Below are 22,465 nucleotides of genomic sequence, written 5' to 3'. Positions count from 1 at the left end.
CCAGAAATGATCAGTCATAAAAGCCTGATAATGATTTATGGATGTTACAAAAATAATGTTTAATTGTTATGAAGAATGGTTTCGGTTTTTACGATTTTACTACAAAATCAGCTGGTTCGGAAACACCGAGGAGAGTCGGGCGTTTGTGGGCGTGGGAATTATCAGTGATAAATAAATCATTCAGCCAATCGGAGCTGAACAAAGGTCTGGCCTGTCCTATCTAATTTAAATACACCAATCAATTGGCTTCCCGCTTCGCGTCCCTCTATGACCGTTACGCCTGCGCAACTTTGAGCGTAATTTGAATAATTCCTGTATACAACAAGAACCGTCACTCGTAACTGTCAACTTTTTTTCCCGTATTTTATCGGATACAGTATACTATAGGTAAGACTGAATACATTATTAACACATTACTCTCTCAACAATGTTTTATTATTATTATTTTGTTAAAACCTTTCACTGTAAATGAGTTTCAACAAAGATATATGTTAAAAATATTACCTCTATTTTCTTCGTTCTGCTCCGAAACATCAGGGACTTTTATTGTTCACTCATCGCCGAGTGTTCTGTTCACGGGAAACCGTCGGGGGGAATGCTCCTCCCGAATCGTACTCCTACTCCTAGATCTCGTTTAGTAATTAGTAGTCTAGTAGCTTGTCTTGTAGTGCCATAATTTAATATAATTTGAAAATTCTTTCTCTAAGATTAAAATGGTGAGCAAAAGAAATATTGAATGAGCTAGGCCTACAACTTAAATGCAAAATTGCTAAGAAATGGGGAAGCATGACCTTGGTCCTAGATCAAGTCCTTGCGATGTTTTTCTGAGCTGAGCTGAGGCGCTGTGTGTGTCGGTGATCAGAATCGAATGCGGCGTGCTGGTTTTTGTGCTGTGTCGATATGTCTGATAATATCTCTGTTACTTTTTAGTGTTGGTGTGTTGCGGTTCTGGTAGAAACAGATGAAGAAATAATGCTGATAATTGTGGAAGGTTATAAATCCTGAAAAGGTGAACATTTCATGTCAACTATTTTATAATTTCATCTGTTTAGACTAGAGTCTAGAGACTCTAGTTACTTTAGCTTTAGAAAAAGTGGGAGATCCAGGTGAGGGCCGAAGCAGCTGTGGTAAATGACGGCCAAAGGGGAAAGAGAGAGAGAGTGACGGTAGAACTAGAAGGTCTAGATCTAGGCTACAATAATTTAACAAAAATTGCTAGAGACGAGTCTACTCTGAGTAACGGGTAGATCTAGATAGGGTGGAAACCAAATCCCATCGCAAGTTATGCGTATTGCCTGCATCAGCATCTAAAGCATCGGCTGATCGTTGGGGGGGGGGGGGCCGGGGCGGCAAAGCAGACATTGCCCTCCTTTTATTTGGCAGTTTAAAAAAATGGAAATGGGAGCAAATGAGAAAGGAAATAGAAAATAATGTATAAAAGAACAAGATAGAGAGGATGGCGAAAAAAGGAGAGAGAGAAAGAAAAAAAAGAAAAAACATGAAACTAAAATTTACACGTAAAGATTACATTTCTGATGAGTGAGTTTGACATGTGCCTAAGAAGACTGCGGACGAAAGTACAATACGGGAAAAAAGTTCCATAAAACTAAAAGAGAGGTTAATTTCAAAATAAATAAAAGTGACATCAAAGGAAGAAATTACAATTTCTATTGCTCGTGAAGGCTATTTTGAATTTTCTAAATTTTTTGAAAAATTAAAGAACTTCCTGGGGCTCTGCTCACTAGACTTCTGGCAAAGGCTCCCCGCCGCACCCCACTAGTAAAGATATAAGGGTTCCCAAGACAACCTTTTGTAATTGTATACAACTTTCCTTACAACTGTCTGGTGCCTCTAGATCACTGTAGCGAAGAAATGTAACAATACATAGCCAGAGTCCCTGTGCAGTTAAGGATCAATCCTTTTTATAATCCAGATGGATAACTCAATAATGTGTGCCTCATCCCATTGAATATTGTTTCCATGAGATGGAATGTTCAATCTGAAGGCATTTTGTGCTTTTTGAAAAGAGCATACAATTTTCAGGGGATGGGTTAGAGTTTTTACAGGGTTTTTAGGGTCTTAACAGCTGGAAGTTTTTTTAAACCAAAATCCTGCTGTCCTTTTTGCCTGTAGATTGAACGAAATTACATGTAGTGATTTGGTTTTAATCTAGGTCCAGATATTACAGTCAATCTACACATGTACATGTGGAATGATATAATTTGTGGCCTTTAATAATAAATATCTATTGATGGCAAACTTAGCAAAGTACATGAAATGCAAGGCACAATATTGTAGAAAATAAAAATCCCATTCTCATGTCATCATGGGAGCATCATCTCAAAATTCTCAATTACAGGTGTAGGGAAGATTACTTTGTTTCTTTAAAAAAATGTATTATCATCTATTTATTGTTTACTTTTTGCTTTGGAGAATTCTTTAATCATTTGAAAAGAAAACTGTGTCTCCAGATCAAAGTAGTTTTGGCCTGGTACTGGAACATTCTTCTCATTGATGGTACCAAGACTTTGAAATCTTATCAAATCATGAAAATAATTAAGGGGTTTTCTTTTGTCTTGTTGATAAGAGCTAAACCTGAGCAAGCAACTAAACAAGGAGTGGAACGTACATACATGTATCTACTTATTAACCACTCATACAGTACAGTAGGACCTGTTATTTAAACTTGCTCATTTCCTGCCCTCTTTCTCCCTTGCCACAAATGAATTTGTTTGTATAGGAGATTTTTACCTTTCTCATATTTGACATCATCCAGACCCCCTTAGCCACTCTGTTAACACCTGCAAGAGATTGTGTAAATTTGCACTATCTACTCACTCCTCAATGGGTGTGGTTTGATGGGGGAGGAATCAATGTCAGTCTAAGGATTAGAGAGTACCATATTTTTTAAGCAAGTGGATTACATGATTCAATCAAGGCTGCCAGTCACAAGTTCATCCTAACATAATGCGTCAGTAGAAACAGTATCTGACAATTTATACCAAATCTGAATATCTCGGCATGTAAGAAAATGCAAAATGTACAAATTGTGTAGGACAGGTGCATATTGCTGTCTTATTTCCCTTTTGTGAATGAACAGTGATTTTATATTCTAAAGAGGGTTAACAAAATTTAATAAAATTAAAAATGGATTAAAAAAGATTCTTAGTCTTGCAAAGTCTGATGACATTCTGTATTTTGTTTTAATACTTTAAAACTAGTAACTTTTATCCGTTAATAACGTTCAGAATTTTATGAAGTTTCTGGTTTTACAATAGTACAATGATAGCTCTTCTATTTAGTGAGACTTTATATAGGAAGTACCATTTTTGTTGTTTCAGGAGCTGAAGTGAGCACACGTACACCATGCCCAGTACAACAAGCTTTGGAGATGGTGATGCTGTCATGTCCAGGTGGCCAGGCAGCACCTTATGGTTCAAATCCAAGATTCTTCGTGTAAGCGAGGATGGATACAAAGTGCAGTTTGAAGATGGCACCGAGGAAGAGATCCCATTGACAGATGTGAAGGTAAGAAACTAGTATGAAGTTTTATTTTATTTGTTCTTCTTTTGTTCTTGAAGGTACTTGAATCCATTTGCATTTAATTATAACCCACAAACATTTTGTAAATTTCTGAACTAGAGAATAACAGATCAGTTCAAAAATTGTCACTGTTAGATATATTTCATTACATTTTAAAGTGCTACACACAAAAAAAAATATATATTGATGAATTTCATGATTCAATTTCAACATCAGATTCATTCAGATGGCTGTAGTATACATGTACAGACTAACATAGATAAACTGGGGGGTTTATCATTGCAATAATTACAATTCCACCTTGTTTCTCTTTCAGTCGGAATCCTACTTCACCAGATCAAGGTCGCGTTCAAGGTCAAGGTCACCAGGCAGAAGAAGATCTCGGTCACCAGCACGCAAATCATCCCCTGCCCGAACACAGCAGTCTAGGAAGCCTAGAAGTCCAGGAAGGAAGCCTGCAGCAGTAAAGAAAGAAGTGGTTGAAACACCAGTATCAAGAACACAGGAGAAGAGGACTGAATCAAAACTCATCTCAAGGGTGAGATTTGTATTTGTTTTTACTTTATTGCACATTCAGATTGTAGTTGAAAGGAATGGGTAGCATGGTCATATGTGACTAGTCTTCAGTGGAATTTCAAATTTGCCACTGTATGATATAAACTTTTTTTTAATAATTTTTTTTTAGAAAGGATCACTGTGATTGTCATGCCAAGCTTGCCAGCTGTAATATGTCGACTTATAAATATTATGCATTTACACTGTCATAATGATTTTTGTTAATGTGAAGATAACATTTAATGGAAACAAATTGGCAACTTAGCCTTGAAGCTGCCAAACAAGATGAATACATGTAGTTAAGTAAAATTTGCAGGTATATTACTGTAGTGACATCATTTCCTCAGCATTGATTAAAGGGTAATCCAACCCTTATCTTGCTTAGGAGTCTAGACTTTAATCATGAAACATTATATTCAAAACTTGTTTATGTGTTTGAGCAATTGGGAGAGTGTTCTAACATAATTTACTTCATGGTGATATTACTAATCGCCACTTTGAAATTCCCATACGTGTACACTTGATGTTTGTGAAGTGATTATGATATCAAATTTCACAAATTCACCAGAGCAGCTTGCCGTGTGTGTTTGTATTTTCCTCTAAGTGTATGGACCGAATGGAATACATGGGGTCACTGGGGTGAGAGAGAGGTGTGTGCAGTGTTGCACATTTTGCTCTGTTTTTCAAATTACTGTTGATTCCTCCAGCCCAGGTAATGTTTTATTCCAGTCAGTGAGAGGGAAGTGTAAGTTTATCAAATGACAAGCACTGAGTACCTATGTGTTACTGCGGTCTTAGAAAAAATGTCTCTAGGCCCAATAAAGAATTATTTCCTTGTTATTACAGGCGCAGGCTAGAGCGCAATTAAAACCTTGAAAATTCAATTGAATTCATAACGGCTAGCAAGGTCCTGTTCGAAAAAAGGAGCAAAATTCATCAAAAATTTGACTTTGCGTATATCTCCCTTATTTTAGCACCAAAGATCATGAAAATTTCAGAGCACATACAGATTGATATTATTCTTTAAAAAAATTTCATTTAAAGGATAAGTCCACTCGAAAAATAACTTACTTTCAATAAAAGCAAAAAAATCAGACAAACCCATCAAGAAAAGTTTGAGCAAAATCGGATAACTAATAAGAAAGTTATGAATTTTTGAAAAAGTATGTAAAAATATGGAACAATGAGATTCACAACACAAATTGCCAAGATGAATATCAGTTGGTGACGTCATGTCCTCACAACTTATCAATTGCTTTATTTAGTCTAATCCCATTAATTTCCCTTTTATTCCCCAAAACTTGATTTCCTCATGTCTTTGCCCTGGTTATATGATTTGTATCATATTGCGTGCATGACATTTCCTAAAAACTTTTATGAATTTTGAAGAATTGATACTATTGTCTGAATATTGTATTTCATAATAATTGATTTTTATATAAATAGTTTATCAAAATTTATTTTTTCATGATTTAACTGGACATAAATTACTCTTTATTTGTGCATCCACACAGAAGAATATTACTAACAATCTAACTTGGATGCTGGAGTGAAGAAATAAGAATCTAAGGGTGAAAATAGGAAATTTATATAATTAATATAAAGAAAATAATTAGTGGATAGTGAGGACCATACGTCACAGATTCATGAGTGCGTTGCCAATTTGTATAGTGATTTTCAAAGTTTTTCATGTCATTAAAAGTTCATAACTTTCTTATTAGTTATCCGATTTTGCTCAAACTTGTTTTGATTGGTTTTTCTGATTTCTCTGGTTCTATTGAAAGTAAGTTATTTTTGGAGTGGACTTAGGCTTTAAGACTGTTAGATGTTATTAAAGATATAGGCATTTTTCTGTTTCAGAGGTGGGACATGAAATTGTGAAATAATATTCAGAGGAGAGCTTTAATATACTTTGATTTATCACATACAAAAGTATCGATCTGGCGTAATGAAGAAAAAATGGCACTTTGTTTCGCTCATTTTTCACATATTAAAACAGGGTTTGGCAATATTTAGCCGAGACCCTTCGTAGAGGTTTACATGTAGCATGAACAAGCTCTTTACTACTTTATGCAAAATAGAGGCTTCAAGGACAAAAGCTTTTACACCTTAATTGTACCCGTGCCTGATTAAATCCATATTTTATTATTTCACATCAGCCTAGTTCATTGAAGTTTATTTCATTTGAAAATTACAGTCATACGTGTACAAACACACTCTATTTGTTTCCTAAAGATAATGGCTTGAACATGTGGACTTTACCTTTCTATCTACGATCTTTTTTTAAGCTGCATAACTCAGGTGCATGGCAAAATCATCACTTTCTAGAAACAATTAAATTAAGGCATGTTGAAAGATTATTTTGAAAATTGTTCAATGCACATGTGTGTTGCTCTATCTCTCTTTGTCTCTCTCTCCCTCCCTCTCTCTCTCTCTCTCTCTCTCTCCCTCCCTAGCTCTCACTGCCTTTCTCTGATTCTGTATGTATGTAGCATTGGTATAGCAGCAGGATGTGTAATTAGTAAAACAGACAAAATTTAGTGATTGTCCGGGAAAATATCTGAAATGCTGACAGACCTCATTACATGTAATTTACCAGTTACCTTTTAACTTAAGACAAGGCTTGAGTACGGTATGTAAACTGCATGCCTTTTCTGTAGTCACTTAATTTTACTCAACATGTATAATATCTGGAAGGTACAACTTACAAAAGTTATTATTTATACCCCCCCCCCCCCCCCCCCACCCCTTATACAAAAACTGGAGGGGCCGGGTGGGGCAGCAGGTGACATATATTCTTTAGAGAGAGAAAGAGAAGAAGGAGAGGTTAGTATTATGTCAGGTTTTGTTGTTTACTGTATGTAACTATGTATTACACAAATGAACGTACATTTAAAAGACAGACTATGATACTGGTACACTGACTGTGCCTAAAAGTACTCACAATCTCATGTGTGTGTACGTAAATGTTCAGATTTTTTTTTTTGGTGAGGGGGGAGGGGGGGGGGGAGATCTCTATCTCTCCTTTTTTTCTTTTCATCTCTTTTCCTCTTCTTTTTAATAAACAGTATAAAGTGTTAATTTCAGTCTTTAAAGTATAATAAATAAACACAGTTAAGTAACAATCCAGTAGGTAAAAGTAAGTGAAAATATATTAACATATGGCAGGAAAGCTGTTGCAATGGTTATTATACAACTCACTCCCAGATCCTAATCAAATGATTGGTCATGCAAAAGGATTGCAATATTTTCCAGTACTATTGAACTCGTTTTCAGAGCGCGCAATAGTGCGCGTAGAGGTTAGAGCGCTTAATACTGCGTGTACATGGGCATATTCTTGCGCAGCACTATGAGTAAATAGATTCCGAGGTAAGTGCGCTTGCTATCTATCTATATTGTGTGCGCACTAAATTGAGACTTATTAAAACATGAGATTTATTTGTCAGCCATATACTGTCACGAAACAATCTTGAATTAATTCTTTTTACATCAAATAACAAGGATCTAGGAGTTTCGTTGTATAAAACAAATGATGCATGTTTTCATTCGTTTATTATACGATCTATATCCGCCATCGTTGATGCTATGTGTATCTATCGCACTCAGCCTATAACGGCTTCGTGCGATAGATACACACAGCCTCAACTCAAGTGCGGATAGATCGTATAATGAACTCATGCGCATGCATATCATTTGTATACTATTAGCACAAAATCACAAATGAAGATGCAAGTTGCAATATTCCATAGATTCATTGCTTATAATATATGTATTGCATTTTTTTAGAATTTGATTGACTCTTTGACTCCCTCTCAGGATATGAGAGTATAAACAAACATAAAAGTAGATAACAACAATGCATGACTTATGAATATACATACTAGGTGTAACATAGCATAAATAGGAGCTGTTTTTTTTTTGCTTAAGTAGCAGAGTGATATCTGCATGTACTGTATGTACAGTACAGCCATATGGTTTCTCACTAGACTCTGATGACATAAGGTCAGAGTACAGTTGTGTAATATATCACCAGTGTGAACACACCATATCAAATCAATCACCTGATGTGCGCACAGTCATGCATAACAATGATTTGCATACATTACTTAACATGTGCAGAGTATCTTGATAGTATGAGGTCATGTCATTTATGTAAAGCCACAGGGTCAATTCTATTCTAGATGCTGCCTACTGCTGTGTTGGGTGTGCTATTAAACGCTTACTAAATTTCACCTGGAACAATCTTAAGATTCCAGAGCAATTGCTAATTATAATGCTAGGTCCATGATTGTACATACAGAATAGCTTAAATATAGTCACCATACATCTACTGCTGCAGTATTGCTCAGTTTGACCAGTTGATCGATTGGACCTGCTCTAGGGTGTGCTCTATGATGCATTGAGGCATAACATTTGACAGTTTCTTTATTATAAAGTCTGGTAAGTGTTGAGAGACATATTAGTTTGATAATATTTCATAGTTGACTATATATTTGCACTAGAGCTTATTGATAGAATGGACTTCTTTATAGAAACGAGACTAATTATTTATAACATTTGGTTACTGGTTTTGCATTTCAATATAAAGGTTATAGGTAGTCTTGTATTTGGGAGTCCATCGAAAAGAGCTAGAAAGGTAAATTTCTTGAAGTGGAAAAGTTGTTTATGTGTTGAGACTTTCAGGAGTTTTCATTACTAACAACAGTATGCCTTTTAGTTTACATTGCTCTTTTTTATCTATTCTATTTCACATTATTTTTTTTGTTTTTATATAGAACACAATGCCTTTGTTTTTCAGTTTAAAGGTGTTTTATTTTCTTTGTTTTTTTACTATCTTTGTTTCCCCATTTTAATTTTACAATAACCCTCTTTTTCTTCCATCAGGAGTTTTTTTTTTTTATGTTCATGGTTTTATGTTTCCTTATGTATTGTGCTATTTGCAAATTTGCAGTGAATTATTTTATGCAGTTTTGATATTCAACATATTTTATGCAGTTATAATATTTGAGCTATTTTATGTGAGTTCACTGCATACCACTACATGTATATGGATTGCTCTTCCCTAGTTTTCTTGACCCAACAAATCTATAAATAAAACATGAAGTTATTATATTTGACTTGAGTGATTAGGTGTATTAGTCAACACTTGACAATGGCATGGACTAAATATTTTTGTGATTCATAATCTGTCATACAAGCGATCAGAATTTAGCACATGAAAAAACAAACATTGTTAAGTTTTTATTAAGCACAAAATCGATCCAAAGTAAAAATGTGTAGAAAGATCACCAAGGAATCCTGCTCATGATATGTACATGTAAATGTAGTGTAATTGGAATTTCTGTAAAATATTATTGAAGATCAGTGAATCGTTTCTTTTTTTTAGATTACCATAAATCGACTAGAAATATAAAAGGCAAAATTCTCCTCAGAAAGAAAAACAAAATCTAAATGATACCCTCTGTCTAAAATAATTCTGAAATAGTATGGGATTGTACATCTTTAGGGTATGCAGTCATAGAAGACCTTGGATTACATGGAAAACATAAATGATACCTCCAATTTTTGCATCATGACTGAGTTTTGTGACACCTGAGTTGCAGTGATGTTATGTTTTACAAGGCCATGGGATGATGGGGGTGTTTCGTAAAGTTACACATGACTTCACGAATGACTTAAATATGAAAAGCCAAATGGGATGCTCAATCATTATTAACTGCATCAACTAAAGTTTAACTGTGCAGATGTAGATTAAAGGTAAAGACCAGTTTTGGAAACGCCCTAATGTCAAAAAATGAAATGGAAGCTTTTATTACTAATCATGTGAAAGAGTATACTTCGACTAATACATGATGATACAAATTTTGCTGGGAAACCGCCTACTAATTGATATATTTGGTAAATTAGTTTATCTATTGGTGTGTGAGAGATAAACACACATGTCACGCATGTGTGCGTAGTCCCATATACATCTTTCTGTGTACAGTGCTTGTAACTTTACGAAGACTGGGCCAAATTTCTTATCATTTTGATGATTCCAAATCTTTGCAGTACACACCAATACATATTATGATCAACCTTTTCTGATCAATTCCACGTTTTGTTCACAATACAATCGCATGACCATAACTGGTCTTTATCTTTAATATTCTTATCATAACAAACATTTTTAATGCAAAATATATTTCTTTGCCATAATTCAATTGAGGTTATTGGAAATATATAGTCACACTTTGTTAAAGCATCAGGAAAACTAATCTTTGGTCGTCCTATCTGGCACTTCATTATACAAGTCGTTCATAAAGTCATGCGTAACTTTACGAACAGCTTTATGAAACACCCACCAGGCCTCAACATCACTGGTTACCTATGTCACTGAGTCAACCCCAAATGGATAAGGGAATTTGTGAATTATATGACCATACCGACATATACACAGTTACACACCCACAAAAATGAAAGAAAACAAAAAGAAAATCTCCTGACCACTTTATGTTGTGTTTTTTGTGCAGACACAGACAGTGACCAAGACAGAGCATCATTCATACACAACCAGAGCACAGACAAGATCAGGCAAGCAACAGCTAGAATTACCAGTAAAGATGAAGGCAGGAAAAGTTGCTAAAACCACACACTATGAATTTGGAGGTCCAATTGGTAAGTTATTTGTACTGAAATATATGGAAAATGTATGCATTGTTGTTCATTTAGTATACATATTTTCCATATGATGTCATCCCAAATGCAATTTAACAATATGGTACCAGTAAGTCCAGTTAACGATATGTACTGTATGCCTGCAGTACAATGAAGTTAAATAAAATTGTTTCATGGGAGCTTTCTGAAGGAATGTTAGGGGTAGAATTGAAATGGGTCAATCAGTCTATTGAATCGATAGATGCAGGAAGGTTGGTGAGGTATTGGTTTGTAACTCAATTTCTTGCTTGTTAGTCGAAGAATGGAAACTTGTGTTATCATCTAAAGGGGTAATAATAAAGTGTAACACCAAAACATGTATAGGTGGGGTTTTATGAAAGTGAGTTGGTATACATATTGTGGAGGTGTCGTGGTCGAGTGGATACGACTTCGGACTGTCGATCACAAGGTCTGCGGTTCAAGTCCCGCCGCGGCACTAATGTTCTTTGGCAAGGCATTGATCTACATTTGCCACACTCAACCCAGGTGATGTAAATGACCGTACCTGGCAGGAATTAATTCCTTGAAATGCTGGAGCAATAAACGGCAGCTAGACTAAAGCCGGGGTAATAATAAATGCCCCTCGGAATAAAATTATCTAGATAGATGGTGCTATAGAAATACCTATTATTATTATAAACCAGAGCTTTGATCACACATATACCTCTGTCTCATATGGCATTATTCCACCACACCACACACACAGGGACGTTCTTGATGATCTTTGGCCTACCGTTGGTGGTGTACTTCCTGTACTTCACCTGCCTGCCATCGGGATGCAAGCTGGTCTACAACCCACCTTTCTCCCTGGACTGGAGGGATTACTATGACCAGGAAGCCTATCTCTTCTACGTGGGATGGTTCCTCTTTCAAGCCATCCTTGCTCTCCTTCCATTTGGAAAGGTAAGCTGTAATCATATTCCACTGGGCCAAGTCATATAAAAGTTGCAATTGATCTGGATCACCTATAGATTGTTGCATAATCAGGCCTGAAAATAACCCGATTTCAATCGGTTTCCCGATTTTCCCTTATTTTCTCTATTCTTCCATATTTTTCCCTATTTTTTTCCTATTTTTCCCCAATTTTTTTTTCTCAAAAGGGGGGGAATATGAGATGCCTTTTCCCCCCCGAATACTCTTTTTAAAAATTTTACTCAAAGGTGTGTTGTGGACGAGGGGGGGGGGGGGGGGGGGGGGGGGAGGAATGTTTTATTTTTTTATATTTTTTTTTTTGGTGCTCACTATCACCCCTGATAATGCTTTTTAAGATTGATTAATGATTGTGATACACTTTCTTTATTTTGCAGGTTGTACAAGGTCAGCCTCTCAGGTCTGGACAGAGGTTGAGCTACAGGACCAATGGTAAGTGCTCGTGTTGTACAGGGGGCTCATTTAACTCATTATTTTGGCTGCCAACAGGGCAACCTAACATAATCCTTGGGTTTCCACAGGCAACTTTTCATGGATATATGAATTAGGCAAAGTTGATATGACACAATTACAATGATTCATTAATTGAGAATCTTTTAATTCCCCCCCCCCCCCCGACCACATACATGTATGTAAGACATTTACATGTAGGCAACCAGATGTGGTTTTAGGTTGCCAATTATGGAAACCACAAATTTGAAGTCGTTCATTATGAAATTCTTTGTATTAAAGATAATACAAAGTTTTGGTATGGGGTCATGAATTTGATTCAAATGAACATATTGCAAGCATATGCGATCCTACAATATTCAGTGATTGTTGTCGTGGTTGAAGTCGAGTCTTCAAATCGTAAATAATAAACTCTTTATGTTGTAAAGCTCCCTCTCAACGTCAATATATCAATTAAGCTATAAAACGATGTTCTTGACTAAAATCGACCGATTAGCCAATCCCGTTTGGGAATTATATATCACAAATACATATTCAGAGATTTCCATGGTCGCAGCTACCATTGTACGGCCGAAGGCGATATTTTAAATTTATCAAAACTTTCCGAGAGTAGAAGTGTTTTAGGGGCTAAATTTTCTAGTGCTTATAATAAATCCACAGGCATCCAAATATATCAAAATTGTAAAGAATCACTATCCAGCCAATTTTCAAAATTTCTCAAAACTTTGTATTACCTTTAACATTTTTATTCTTCAATCCTCATGCACCTTGTCTGTATTATTCATTGATTACATTATTATATCTTTAGCATCACAAATACAATCATTACAGATTTAAAGAGTTCTTATATTTCCTAAAAATGTCACATTTATTTTCATTCCCTCTGCTACACCATACTCAGGTCTGTTTGCCCTTATTGTGACCTGTGCAACCTTTGGAGGTATGATCTACTACAAGTGTCCTGTGACCTTGATTGTGGACAAGATCCTGCCTTTGATGACAGCCTCAGCGCTCTTCTCTCTCCTCCTCAGCACCCTTCTCTACATCAAGGCTAGGTGTGGACCAAACAGTGCTCTGGCTACTGGTGGAAACTCTGGTAAACATCTTTTTGTTTATTTTACATCATAAATCATTCCTTGTCATATCAGTAACAAACGAGAGCTAATTGAATAAAGCTAGGAGATAAACATAATGAATCAATCATGGCAGGCACATAGATGAGGCCCTTCTAACATCGAAAGGGATTGTGTTTTTGAGCTAGACATTAAGAAAAATAATTACTCGAACTCCTTGTTGAATAAAGTCACTCCTGAAAAAATCTCTTTGTTTGTTGTAGGAAATTTAGGGAAGATCTGCAGGAGTAAATAAATGAAATTCACATTTTGTAGATATCAATTTTACAAACTAAGAGATATTTCAGAGCTATTGTGTGAAATTTTTAATTTTTATTACCTGTTTATAAATATATTTTCATTCTTGTAGGCAACTTCTTCTATGATTTCTTCATGGGTCATGAGTTGAACCCTCGCCTTGGAAGCCTGGACCTCAAATTCTTCTGTGAGCTCCGACCTGGTCTCTTCCTTTGGGTGAGTCTCAAACTATAGCCTGTCTAGAAGTTGCAAGTAATTATATAATGCTGTTATTTTCAAATGAAAGAACTTAATAATTGATGAATTGGTAATTGATGAAACTTCTTGAGGTTTAGGGCATCAAGATGCACTCAATGAAGTATTAGGGAATTCAAGAAACGAATGTACTTGTATGATGTAGATTCCTTGTCATGTATTGTCTAGAGAACCATGTATATGGGAGAGCCCTGATCACCAATAACTGGAACAGACAATGCACCTACCATTCAGGCAAGCTCTGTGTCGGCACTCATCAGTGTACAGTTTTCATATTTCTATAATTTGTGTTTTGATATGTAATTCATTATAATTGAAACTAACTTTGTCTCTGTAATCAGGCCCTGATCAACATGGCTTGCCTGACTAAGGTATGGACCGAGTTCCCAGACAACCCTCCATGGAACCTCATCTTGGTCTGTGTCTTCCAGTTCCTCTATGTCTTTGATGCCCTGCTTTATGAGGTATGTGTGCTTTGGTGTGGTAAATTGTTATAAAGCAGAAGGATATTTTTATGGCATTCCAATTTTGTAATCTGTTTGAGACTAACACAATTCATTCCTTAGGACATTTATGTCTATATTTACATTTGATTTAGGAGTAATGGTACAGATATTTTTGTTGTAATTGCAGAATATAGAGACAAGTATTGCTGTACAGATCCTTACCAGATCTATGTCTGTGTGATATCATTCAAGTCCTTATGGAATGAAATTGTTTGTAGCCAATCTAGTAGATGCCAGGGATGCGTTTGATTTTATCCTAAGTTGAACACGTATGGTCAGACATATCTATGGATTATATTTGAGAAAGAATATGATGATGATGAGGTATTCATAATGGTGGTGATTTTCATATCACATTCTTATCATATATGAATAACCTACTCTCAGTCAATGTATACACGTCTTGATGTAATTGCAGCCAAGATAGAAAGCTGTTATTAAATCATCTTTATTTGTCATTGTCTTCTTCTTCCCCTTAGTCTGCCATCCTGACTACAATGGACATCATCCAAGATGGCTTTGGCTTTATGCTCGTCTTTGGAGATTTGACCTGGGTGCCTTTCACATACACCCTACAAGCTCGCTTCCTAGCTGATCACCCACCAGCCTTCCCAGACTACTGCCTTATCCCGGTTGCTCTGCTCTTCTGTAAGTCATGTCCAATTTTTTTGTATCCTTGCCTAAGCTGTGGACTTCTCATTCCCCTTTTGAACTATACATTCTGGATGTTCCGTAATTACCTGCATATATTGGGTGTAACTATGCAACAGACATGTATTTAAAATGTGGTAACTCTCTCACTTTTGGTGGGGGGGGGGGGGGGGACAACAGCTGAATAATCTATTAATTTGCAAAGCTTTCGTCATAATTTCATTCCACTTTTTTTAGTATATAGATGAACACTTCAGTCAGAGTATTGAATTTAACAGCCTTTCCGGAATTTGTTGAAGCAGTCTTTCACTGAGAATATGAAAACTGTTGTCAAATTTTTTAAACATATTTTTTCAGTGAATTCATAATTTCATATCAGTATTTCTAATCAATATCTTGGTCTGCATTGATTACTTATTTTTTGTATCATTTCATTATAGCCCTTGGATACTTCATCTTCCGTATGTCCAACAGTGAGAAGAATGCTTACAGGCAAAACCCATATGGCAAGAATGTTGCAGGTAGGCCATCCCCTTTGCTATTGTAGTTAGATTTGTATATGTATTATGACTTAAAATTTAAAGTGGTTACATAATCTACATTATTGTGCTCGAAAAGACAAGGATTTTTGTGGCAACAGATTACCAAGATGGCTGCAATAATAAGGAAAATCATGACAACTAAATTTTAAAAAGCTTCTTTTTCTATTTAGAATATATTTTTCACTTGATGTTTTGTTTCATATATTCAGTTAAAATAATTCATTTTGATGAGCAAATGTTGAATGTCTCTTAATGGATGATGAACTTTTGCCCTCCCCTGACAGGTCTTCAGACCATTCCAACAGACACGGGCAAGAGGTTGCTGGTATCAGGTTGGTGGGGCTTTGTACGTAAGCCTAACTACCTGGGAGATCTACTCATGGCACTCTCTTGGTCGCTATGCACAGGTGAGTAATCAGAGTTGGATTTCTCTCTCTCTCTCTCTCTCTTAATCTCCATATGACACTGCAGTGTATAGTACGAAATCTCAACATCACATTTTTGCAGTCTGGAATGTGAAGAAAGTTATGTACCTTGATTTGTGAAAGCTGCAGAATGATTGAATTATAACACTCATTTTTGCAAATTATGAAAGTTTTTTGCTTCAAAAATGCCCTTTATCACCAATTTACCAAAGTTTCAAGTCATTGATATCTTGCAACTTTAAATTATCTGCTTACCTAGAAGAAAGTCCATGTTTGGAAAGCATACACTCATCCTATAAGACACAATCTTGATTCGTATTCCTATTTCACTTATTTTTTATAACAAAAACTGCATTCTCTTTGCTTTCCTGTCCAGGTTTTGTGAGCATCGTGCCCTACTTCTACCCCATCTACTTCTTCGTCCTCCTCGTTCATCGGGAACGAAGAGATGACGCATCCTGCAGGCAGAAGTATGGAGGAGCATGGACCAAATACTGTGCTACCGTCAAGTACAGGATCATTCCTTACATCTACTAGAATGTCTCTCTCTCTCTCATGAGCCTCATGGACAATTGTGTATTTCCAGCCATTGACATTGGTGCTTCGTCATTCAGTGTGATTATTTCTTTTAGCTATTATCTAACACATGGATGCATTCCTTTATTTACTCAAACCCTTGCTGCACTGCTAACAGAATGGATTATGACCCTCATCATTTGCTCAGGAGATGTCATAGAGCATCCACTTGCCTCTATATATTTTAGGATAACTATTTTGATGTGTGTAGAAATTGGCATGCTGACAAATAGAAAAGGTGTCTTCAACGAACGTATTATCCCAGAGAAGGCTGGATGGAAATGCACCAGCTTTTGATAGTTGATATGATGACCTTGACTGATGTCTACAATTAGGGATTCATGGTGTTGGGCTCGTAATGAAGATTGTATGTCAATCTTTGTTTAAAAATATGGTTATAAGATTTGATGGCTTCTCATGGGTTTTGGTCTGTTTTTATGATGGGCCCCGTCTTATCAAGAGTTGAAAGCATGTCTGCATTTTATGCTGCAGAGTTTGCAAATAAAATGTACCAACTTAATTTTTAACACTAATATGATGCTCAGGGCAGGATTTCACAAAACTGTCATAAGTACAAGTTTGCTGACATCCAGTTGAAGTGCATGTTAATTTTAATACGCATGTTTTAATGGAATGTCAGCTAACTTGTCCTTGTGATGGTTTGTGAAACACTGCAATTTTGCATGTGTAAATTAAAGCAATTGTTCTTGCACTATGATGAAGATTCAATTTGGTATGTCTCAATTATCCATTCTTCATTCCAGTAAAGTGAGATGTGTTTTACCCAATGAATGGCACCACCCATTGTATGTAATATATGTAAATATGTACAGTACTTTGATTGTACCCATCCCAAAGAATGTGCAGGTAAGCTGTTATGTGTAAGTTTATGGTCAGATGGTTCTTTTTATAACCCATGACTTGATCAGTATTTCTTAAATTATTAAGTCTCATCTCTCTAATGGGCTTCTTTAGTTTATGTGTTTTACAAGTACATTGTATATAATTATTTAATGGAACACAGTGATTATGATGTACGCTAAGCAATCAATGCAAGAAGCAGAAAAAAGTAAGCATGCCTGAGCTTTTCTTGAAGTGATCTTATCCCGGCAGTGGAGGGATTGCTATTCAATTAACAAATATTGATTAGTGCTTTATGGATAGAAGAATTGGATAGCAATAGATGTTAAAGAGTCCTATATGTACAGTGTATTAGATTGTGCATATCTTGACATAATCTTGTATTCCTTTTACTTCTTATTCTTGCTTCTTCATTGAGCTTTGCTACAAAATATGGAAATTCCTATTTCCTTTAATTACTTTCAATTTCAATTTCAATTTTTTTTAAATTTATCCTTACATCTGATGTGGCTGTTATACACCATTATTTGACCCTCCCTTCCATGGAGCTTCAATAGTACATTCTTATGCAAGAAAATTGTAAAAATGTTTCTATGTATGTAGCGTTTGCTCACATGTATTTATTGAACTCATGGTAGATAGCTTCAAACAAAATAACAATGCATTATGGAGTGTGTGATGTGCAAAAAAATGTTACTCTTTTTGAGGTGCCATATTAATGTTGAACTGTATTTGATTTTTGTTTCATTTTAGGTACTTACATCATTACCGATGTAAATGTTTTTCCATAGCAAACACTAGCCTGATAATTGAAGAACATAGTTTGTTTGTTTCTGATTTTACTAGAATATGCATCTTTTCATGAACTTCCAACTTAAATTTTGCTTTAGAGGTTTTGTTGCTACACTTGCTATCATTTTAGCCAAGCATTTAATTTTCCTTGCAGTGCTTACACTCGTAACATGCTAGGTTGAAAGATGCTATATGTTTGATGCGTACAAAACTTGGAACCGAGCATATGCCTTGAATAAGATGTGATATTATTAAAAAATCTGAAATATTGACAAATGACAGTACAAATAAACTTTTGATAGGTATTTGAATGAATTACATGTGTTTGGCAATACACTGTACAATTGTTTATTATAAATAATTTTTTAGACATTCTTGACAAATGACGGGCTATGTACGTATACATACAATTCTTGTAAATAGAGATTTTGTAAATATATGTGTATAATAAATGGACTTTCTGTGAATCTGTGGTTTTAATGCATTTATCTTACTACGTTTATCTTGTATTCATTCAGGGACAGAAATTGTGTATATTCATTTATGACTAAGAAATCTTATCAATTTATTATTTAATAGAATTCCTGCCCTTTTTTTTTCAGTTTTCCAATTGATGTGGATAAGTGACACTATGGCCCGAATTCACAAAGGAGGTTTGTCGACAAACCGAGGTTTAAGTGCGTCATACGGCGCGTTTCGACACGTTTTTACAAACCTTGGTTTATAAAAAAACAAAAGGAGGTCGACAAACCTCCTTTGTGAATTCGGGCCTATGTGTCCCTCATAATCCCTGAACGGTATTCATAAATGCCATGTCTTTTGTTATTTACATTATTCATGTGCGTAAACATTTTTTAATGTCAGCTTAGAATAAACATGCAAAATACCTACGTTGTATGCAAGAAAAACTAGCTTAGTAATAGCATGTATACTTGAACAACCATGATCTTCATGTATCCTGTTCTTTGGTAGTATACATTTTTCAATGTAGATGTATTTTTATAACTGCAATTTGGAAACTTCATGTTCTTTCTACATTTTTTGCTCATAATGAATATAACAGTTTTGTAAGAACAACAAACATGGATATTGTATGAGATTATAAAGGAGTTGTGGTAAATAAATGTGTGACTTAGTTATAGCTGAGGATTTAAAATGGACTGTTTTTATCTGTGTATGTGTAAAGAGCGAGTGTGTTTCTCATATTCACAAGTTATCTTGGAAAACTTTCTTGCACAGACACTCATACAAGCAATACAATACTTTTACACACATCTCCTTTGGTTTACACAAGGTTTTTTTAAAATACTAAAACAGTATCTTTTATGCCAGGAAATTGTCCATCAGTAAAGTTAAATTGCACCTTTTCATTGGCGTTTGCATAAAAGTTATTAATGTCAACTAGTGTTTTAATAACTTTCCATGTAAACTGCCATGTTTGTGCATCCACTTACCAACAACTTGGCATTTGGATGTGTTAATCGTAATAACTAAGATAACTCCTTGAAATCGAAAATAGAGAAACAAAGAGAACATACACGAACTAGATAAAAATAGGTTTTAAAGTACCCATTTTATTTTTTTCTTTAGAATATAATAGAGATGAAACCGTGTTCGGAATATTATCCTTATTGTCAAAGTAAATAACAGTAGAAGGAGGAAGATAGATTTAAAGAAGATTTGTAAGAAGAGAATTACTATACTATACGAAACTAGAGACGGCTGTATAATCACCAGAGTAGAAGGCCCTATATTATAAAGGGTTGCGATTGATTCAAATCAATCGCAACTCTGTACTAGGATAGGAGTTGTGATCATTTTTTTTAAAATAATTTCCTCTTTAGAAGTATTTATTCGGTTATAAAATACATTTAACAACAAATAATTGAAATAGAAATATACATTCACTTTACACCTCATCTGTAAGGGCTGTAATGTTGAAGGACATTTGATATAACATCTGAGATGTTATCCAAACACAGTTCATTTTTAAAAACATGAGATATTGCAAGACTTGTAAGTTTTCCCTTGGAAATAGTTTAACATGTACATTTTATATATTGCATATTGTGATTAATATAATTCGAATTGATCGCAACTCTGTATAAGACGGGGCCCTAAAAGGACAAACAAGTACATTCACTTCGAGAACGTTGAACTGCCTTACTTTTAAAAGTATTTTCTATGGGAAAGATCATTCCCTTCATGATCATTTGATGTCCACTCAAGCGTTCGTCTGATACATATCCCCTCACTCTCTCTCTCTCTCTCTCTCTCTCTCTGACTCTCTATTTCTCTCCCTCAGTCTCCCACTCTCTCTCTCTCTCTCTCCCTCTCTCTCTCTCTCTCTCTCTCTCTCTCTCTCAGTCACTCAAATCAAATTGTAATATACTATACTCTCAAGCTAGATGTTAGAACTAGATGAAAAATACATTTTCAAATAACAAATTCCAGTCAATGTATTACAATTGAATAAGTGTAGTTATGATAGAGGTTGTTGTGTTCCACATTCTTATTTTATCCCTTCTTATTTTCCTTCTTCTTCTTCTCAATATTATTATTACTAATATCATTAATACTTTATATTTATTGTTATTACCATTATGATTATTATTATTACTACAACAAAATGAATTTCAAGTATGAGAAGAAAAACATGCTATTTTTAGGGTCTTTAATAAACATTAATACTACATCTGGAAGGAAACGCCGGCTTTCTTTCAGAAAGGGGGCATCAAAGGGTGAGGCAATTTCACAGAAAGTGGAAAAGGGGAGACCCCAGATGATAACCTATGTAAGTAACAGGAAAAATGACATTTCATTCCCGAGCCGCGCGTTTATGAATGACGAAATATTATCCCAAAACCAGAACTCAAAGAAAGCAGCTAGCAAGACTGGCCCTGACGATCGAAGGCGTCATTCCATTGTTCCGTATTTACAACCGAAACAGAACTTGGAGAATGAGCAAGTTGCTTATGAAAATATTGCATACAGAGTTCAATGTTTGCCCAACCCAAGAAATTTTCCTCAATAACAATAGGACTCGGATTTTGTTCTTTTATACAGAGTCAATAGGCAATGGTTCAAATTTTTCGATGTGTTTGCCAATACCGTCTGCTTAGGAACTTGATGGTCCGTGAGAAAGGAACAAGTCAGATGAATCGACGCGATTGAGAAGGCCACAGCAATCTACCTTTCCTCCAGATAAGCTGTTTGCTACGCTCAGGGTCTTCTTTTGACTTAAACTTACATGGTTGACTTGGAAACTAGTTGAATTTAAAATAACAATAAAGGTTCTTGATACATCATGAACTGAAAATACAGGTATATCACGTCTGATCTTATTATCTCCAATCGTACTTCTTGGTGGTTATTTACTTCCAATAGAGAAACATAGCAGGACACGATTCAATTTCTCTCCGGAAACGTATGCAGAGGTCAAATTAATGGATACTCGAATATATTATTGGTAAGTAAAATATATTTTGTAAAGTCCATACCAGATCGTTATACATGTACATGTATTTTTTATAAATATGGTATTTGTGATTATACGTCGCTTTACTTTATCAATAATACTTTGAATGTGATAGTTTGCTTATTCATAATGGATTTTTTTTTTTTTTTAAGAAGTCATTTTTTTAAAAAATTCATCAGAGACTCGACATTCATATCAAACTTCTCACCGATATACCAATGGTACATTTCAAATATTAATTAATATTTTCGTATACCTGCACTAGTAGTATGTGATTCATTGATATGAAACGTTATAGCCTATGTATTGTTATTTACTACTTTCTAAATGTTTTACCAAGTAATGTCGGAGAGGTACAGTTGTGTAAGTCATTAACATACGTAATTGTGTTCTGGGGGAAATTGGTGTCGGTGCTTTTTGTGATCAGAATACAATGAATGTGAAAAACCAAAAACGGCCTAAAAAAACGTCCATCCGGCAGGCGGAGGGCGATGAGTTGTCAAAAAGAAGGGGAAAAATGAACAGGTTAGAATAGTGTAACACACTTCTTTATATAGTGGCCAGATGTGACAGATGTTTAAAAAATAAACCCGTTTCTGATGCAGACACACATAAGGTGGTCTGCAACTATATATGTATATTAATGACATGTTCAGTGAACCGAAATATCTTCTTCTTTGGGGGTGTTGATTTACTTAAATGAATTTTAACAAGCAAGCGAAAGGGTGGTTACCAGGTTTTCCAGATTATTTTTGGAGTCATTTCTCTATTGGATTCCTAAGGTATGTCACATGGATGTTAAGGGGGGGGGTCACCTGCCCTGCGTCCCCACCAC

General features: G+C 35.3%; 3 protein-coding genes across 6 annotated transcripts in view; 2 read left to right on the top strand and 1 right to left on the bottom strand.

Annotated features, from left to right (window-relative positions):
- p160 (cell surface protein p160) overlaps positions 1-4,573 on the bottom strand; it is a gene marked incomplete at its 5' end in the record, with an annotated part of 28,851 nt that extends 24,278 nt beyond the window's left edge. Inside the window, 1 exon segment of the mRNA NM_214664.1 lies at positions 4,537-4,573.
- Positions 258-19,293, top strand: LOC581447 (delta(14)-sterol reductase TM7SF2). 3 transcript variants are annotated; one of them, XR_004066638.1, is made up of 15 exons: positions 258-387; positions 3,342-3,528; positions 3,860-4,081; positions 8,687-8,734; positions 10,611-10,755; positions 11,501-11,697; positions 12,102-12,156; positions 13,076-13,270; positions 13,657-13,760; positions 14,141-14,263; positions 14,785-14,953; positions 15,397-15,477; positions 15,783-15,905; positions 16,300-18,809; positions 18,894-19,293. XR_004066638.1 is itself a non-coding variant. In XM_003723624.3 (14 exons), the coding sequence occupies exons 2-14, from the start codon at positions 3,367-3,369 to the stop codon at positions 16,458-16,460; spliced, it is 1,785 nt and encodes a 594-aa protein (XP_003723672.2). In that variant the 5' UTR covers positions 258-387; positions 3,342-3,366; the 3' UTR covers positions 16,461-19,293. The 3 variants fall into 3 exon arrangements, 2 of the variants coding, with proteins under 2 accessions (XP_003723672.2, XP_786536.2); XM_003723624.3 differs by having other exon boundaries at positions 16,300-19,293; XM_781443.5 differs by lacking the exon at positions 8,687-8,734 and having other exon boundaries at positions 16,300-19,293.
- Positions 19,294-21,074: 1,781 nt separating this feature from the next.
- The window catches only part of LOC100891127 (fibropellin-1), a 33,520-nt gene continuing 32,129 nt past the window's right edge, over positions 21,075-22,465 (top strand). For both annotated transcript variants that reach the window (XM_003723623.3, XM_011669300.2), the window contains exon 1: positions 21,075-21,621. In XM_003723623.3, coding sequence (XP_003723671.3) covers positions 21,599-21,621 — 23 coding nt within the window. In that variant the 5' untranslated portion in view covers positions 21,075-21,598. The remainder of the gene's footprint in view (positions 21,622-22,465) is intronic.

Source organism: Strongylocentrotus purpuratus, unplaced genomic scaffold, assembly GCF_000002235.5.
Source record: "Strongylocentrotus purpuratus isolate Spur 01 unplaced genomic scaffold, Spur_5.0 spur5_scaffold_5, whole genome shotgun sequence".
Taxonomy (NCBI): Eukaryota; Metazoa; Echinodermata; class Echinoidea; order Camarodonta; family Strongylocentrotidae; genus Strongylocentrotus; species Strongylocentrotus purpuratus.
Note: the sequence above shows the minus strand (reverse complement) of the source record. Positions and strands in the feature narration are given on the sequence as shown.

What these genes read in the sequence shown, in the direction of transcription:
- LOC581447 (XM_003723624.3), top strand. Translation starts at nt 3,367, where the DNA reads ATGCCCAGTACAACAAGCTTTGGAGATGGTGATGCTGTCATGTCCAGG. An exon ending in GGCTACTGGTGGAAACTCTG is followed by an intron (nt 13,271 to 13,656) that starts GTAAACATCTTT and finishes TCATTCTTGTAG; the next exon opens with GCAACTTCTTCTATGATTTC. An exon ending in ATATGGCAAGAATGTTGCAG is followed by an intron (nt 15,478 to 15,782) that starts GTAGGCCATCCC and finishes CTCCCCTGACAG; the next exon opens with GTCTTCAGACCATTCCAACA.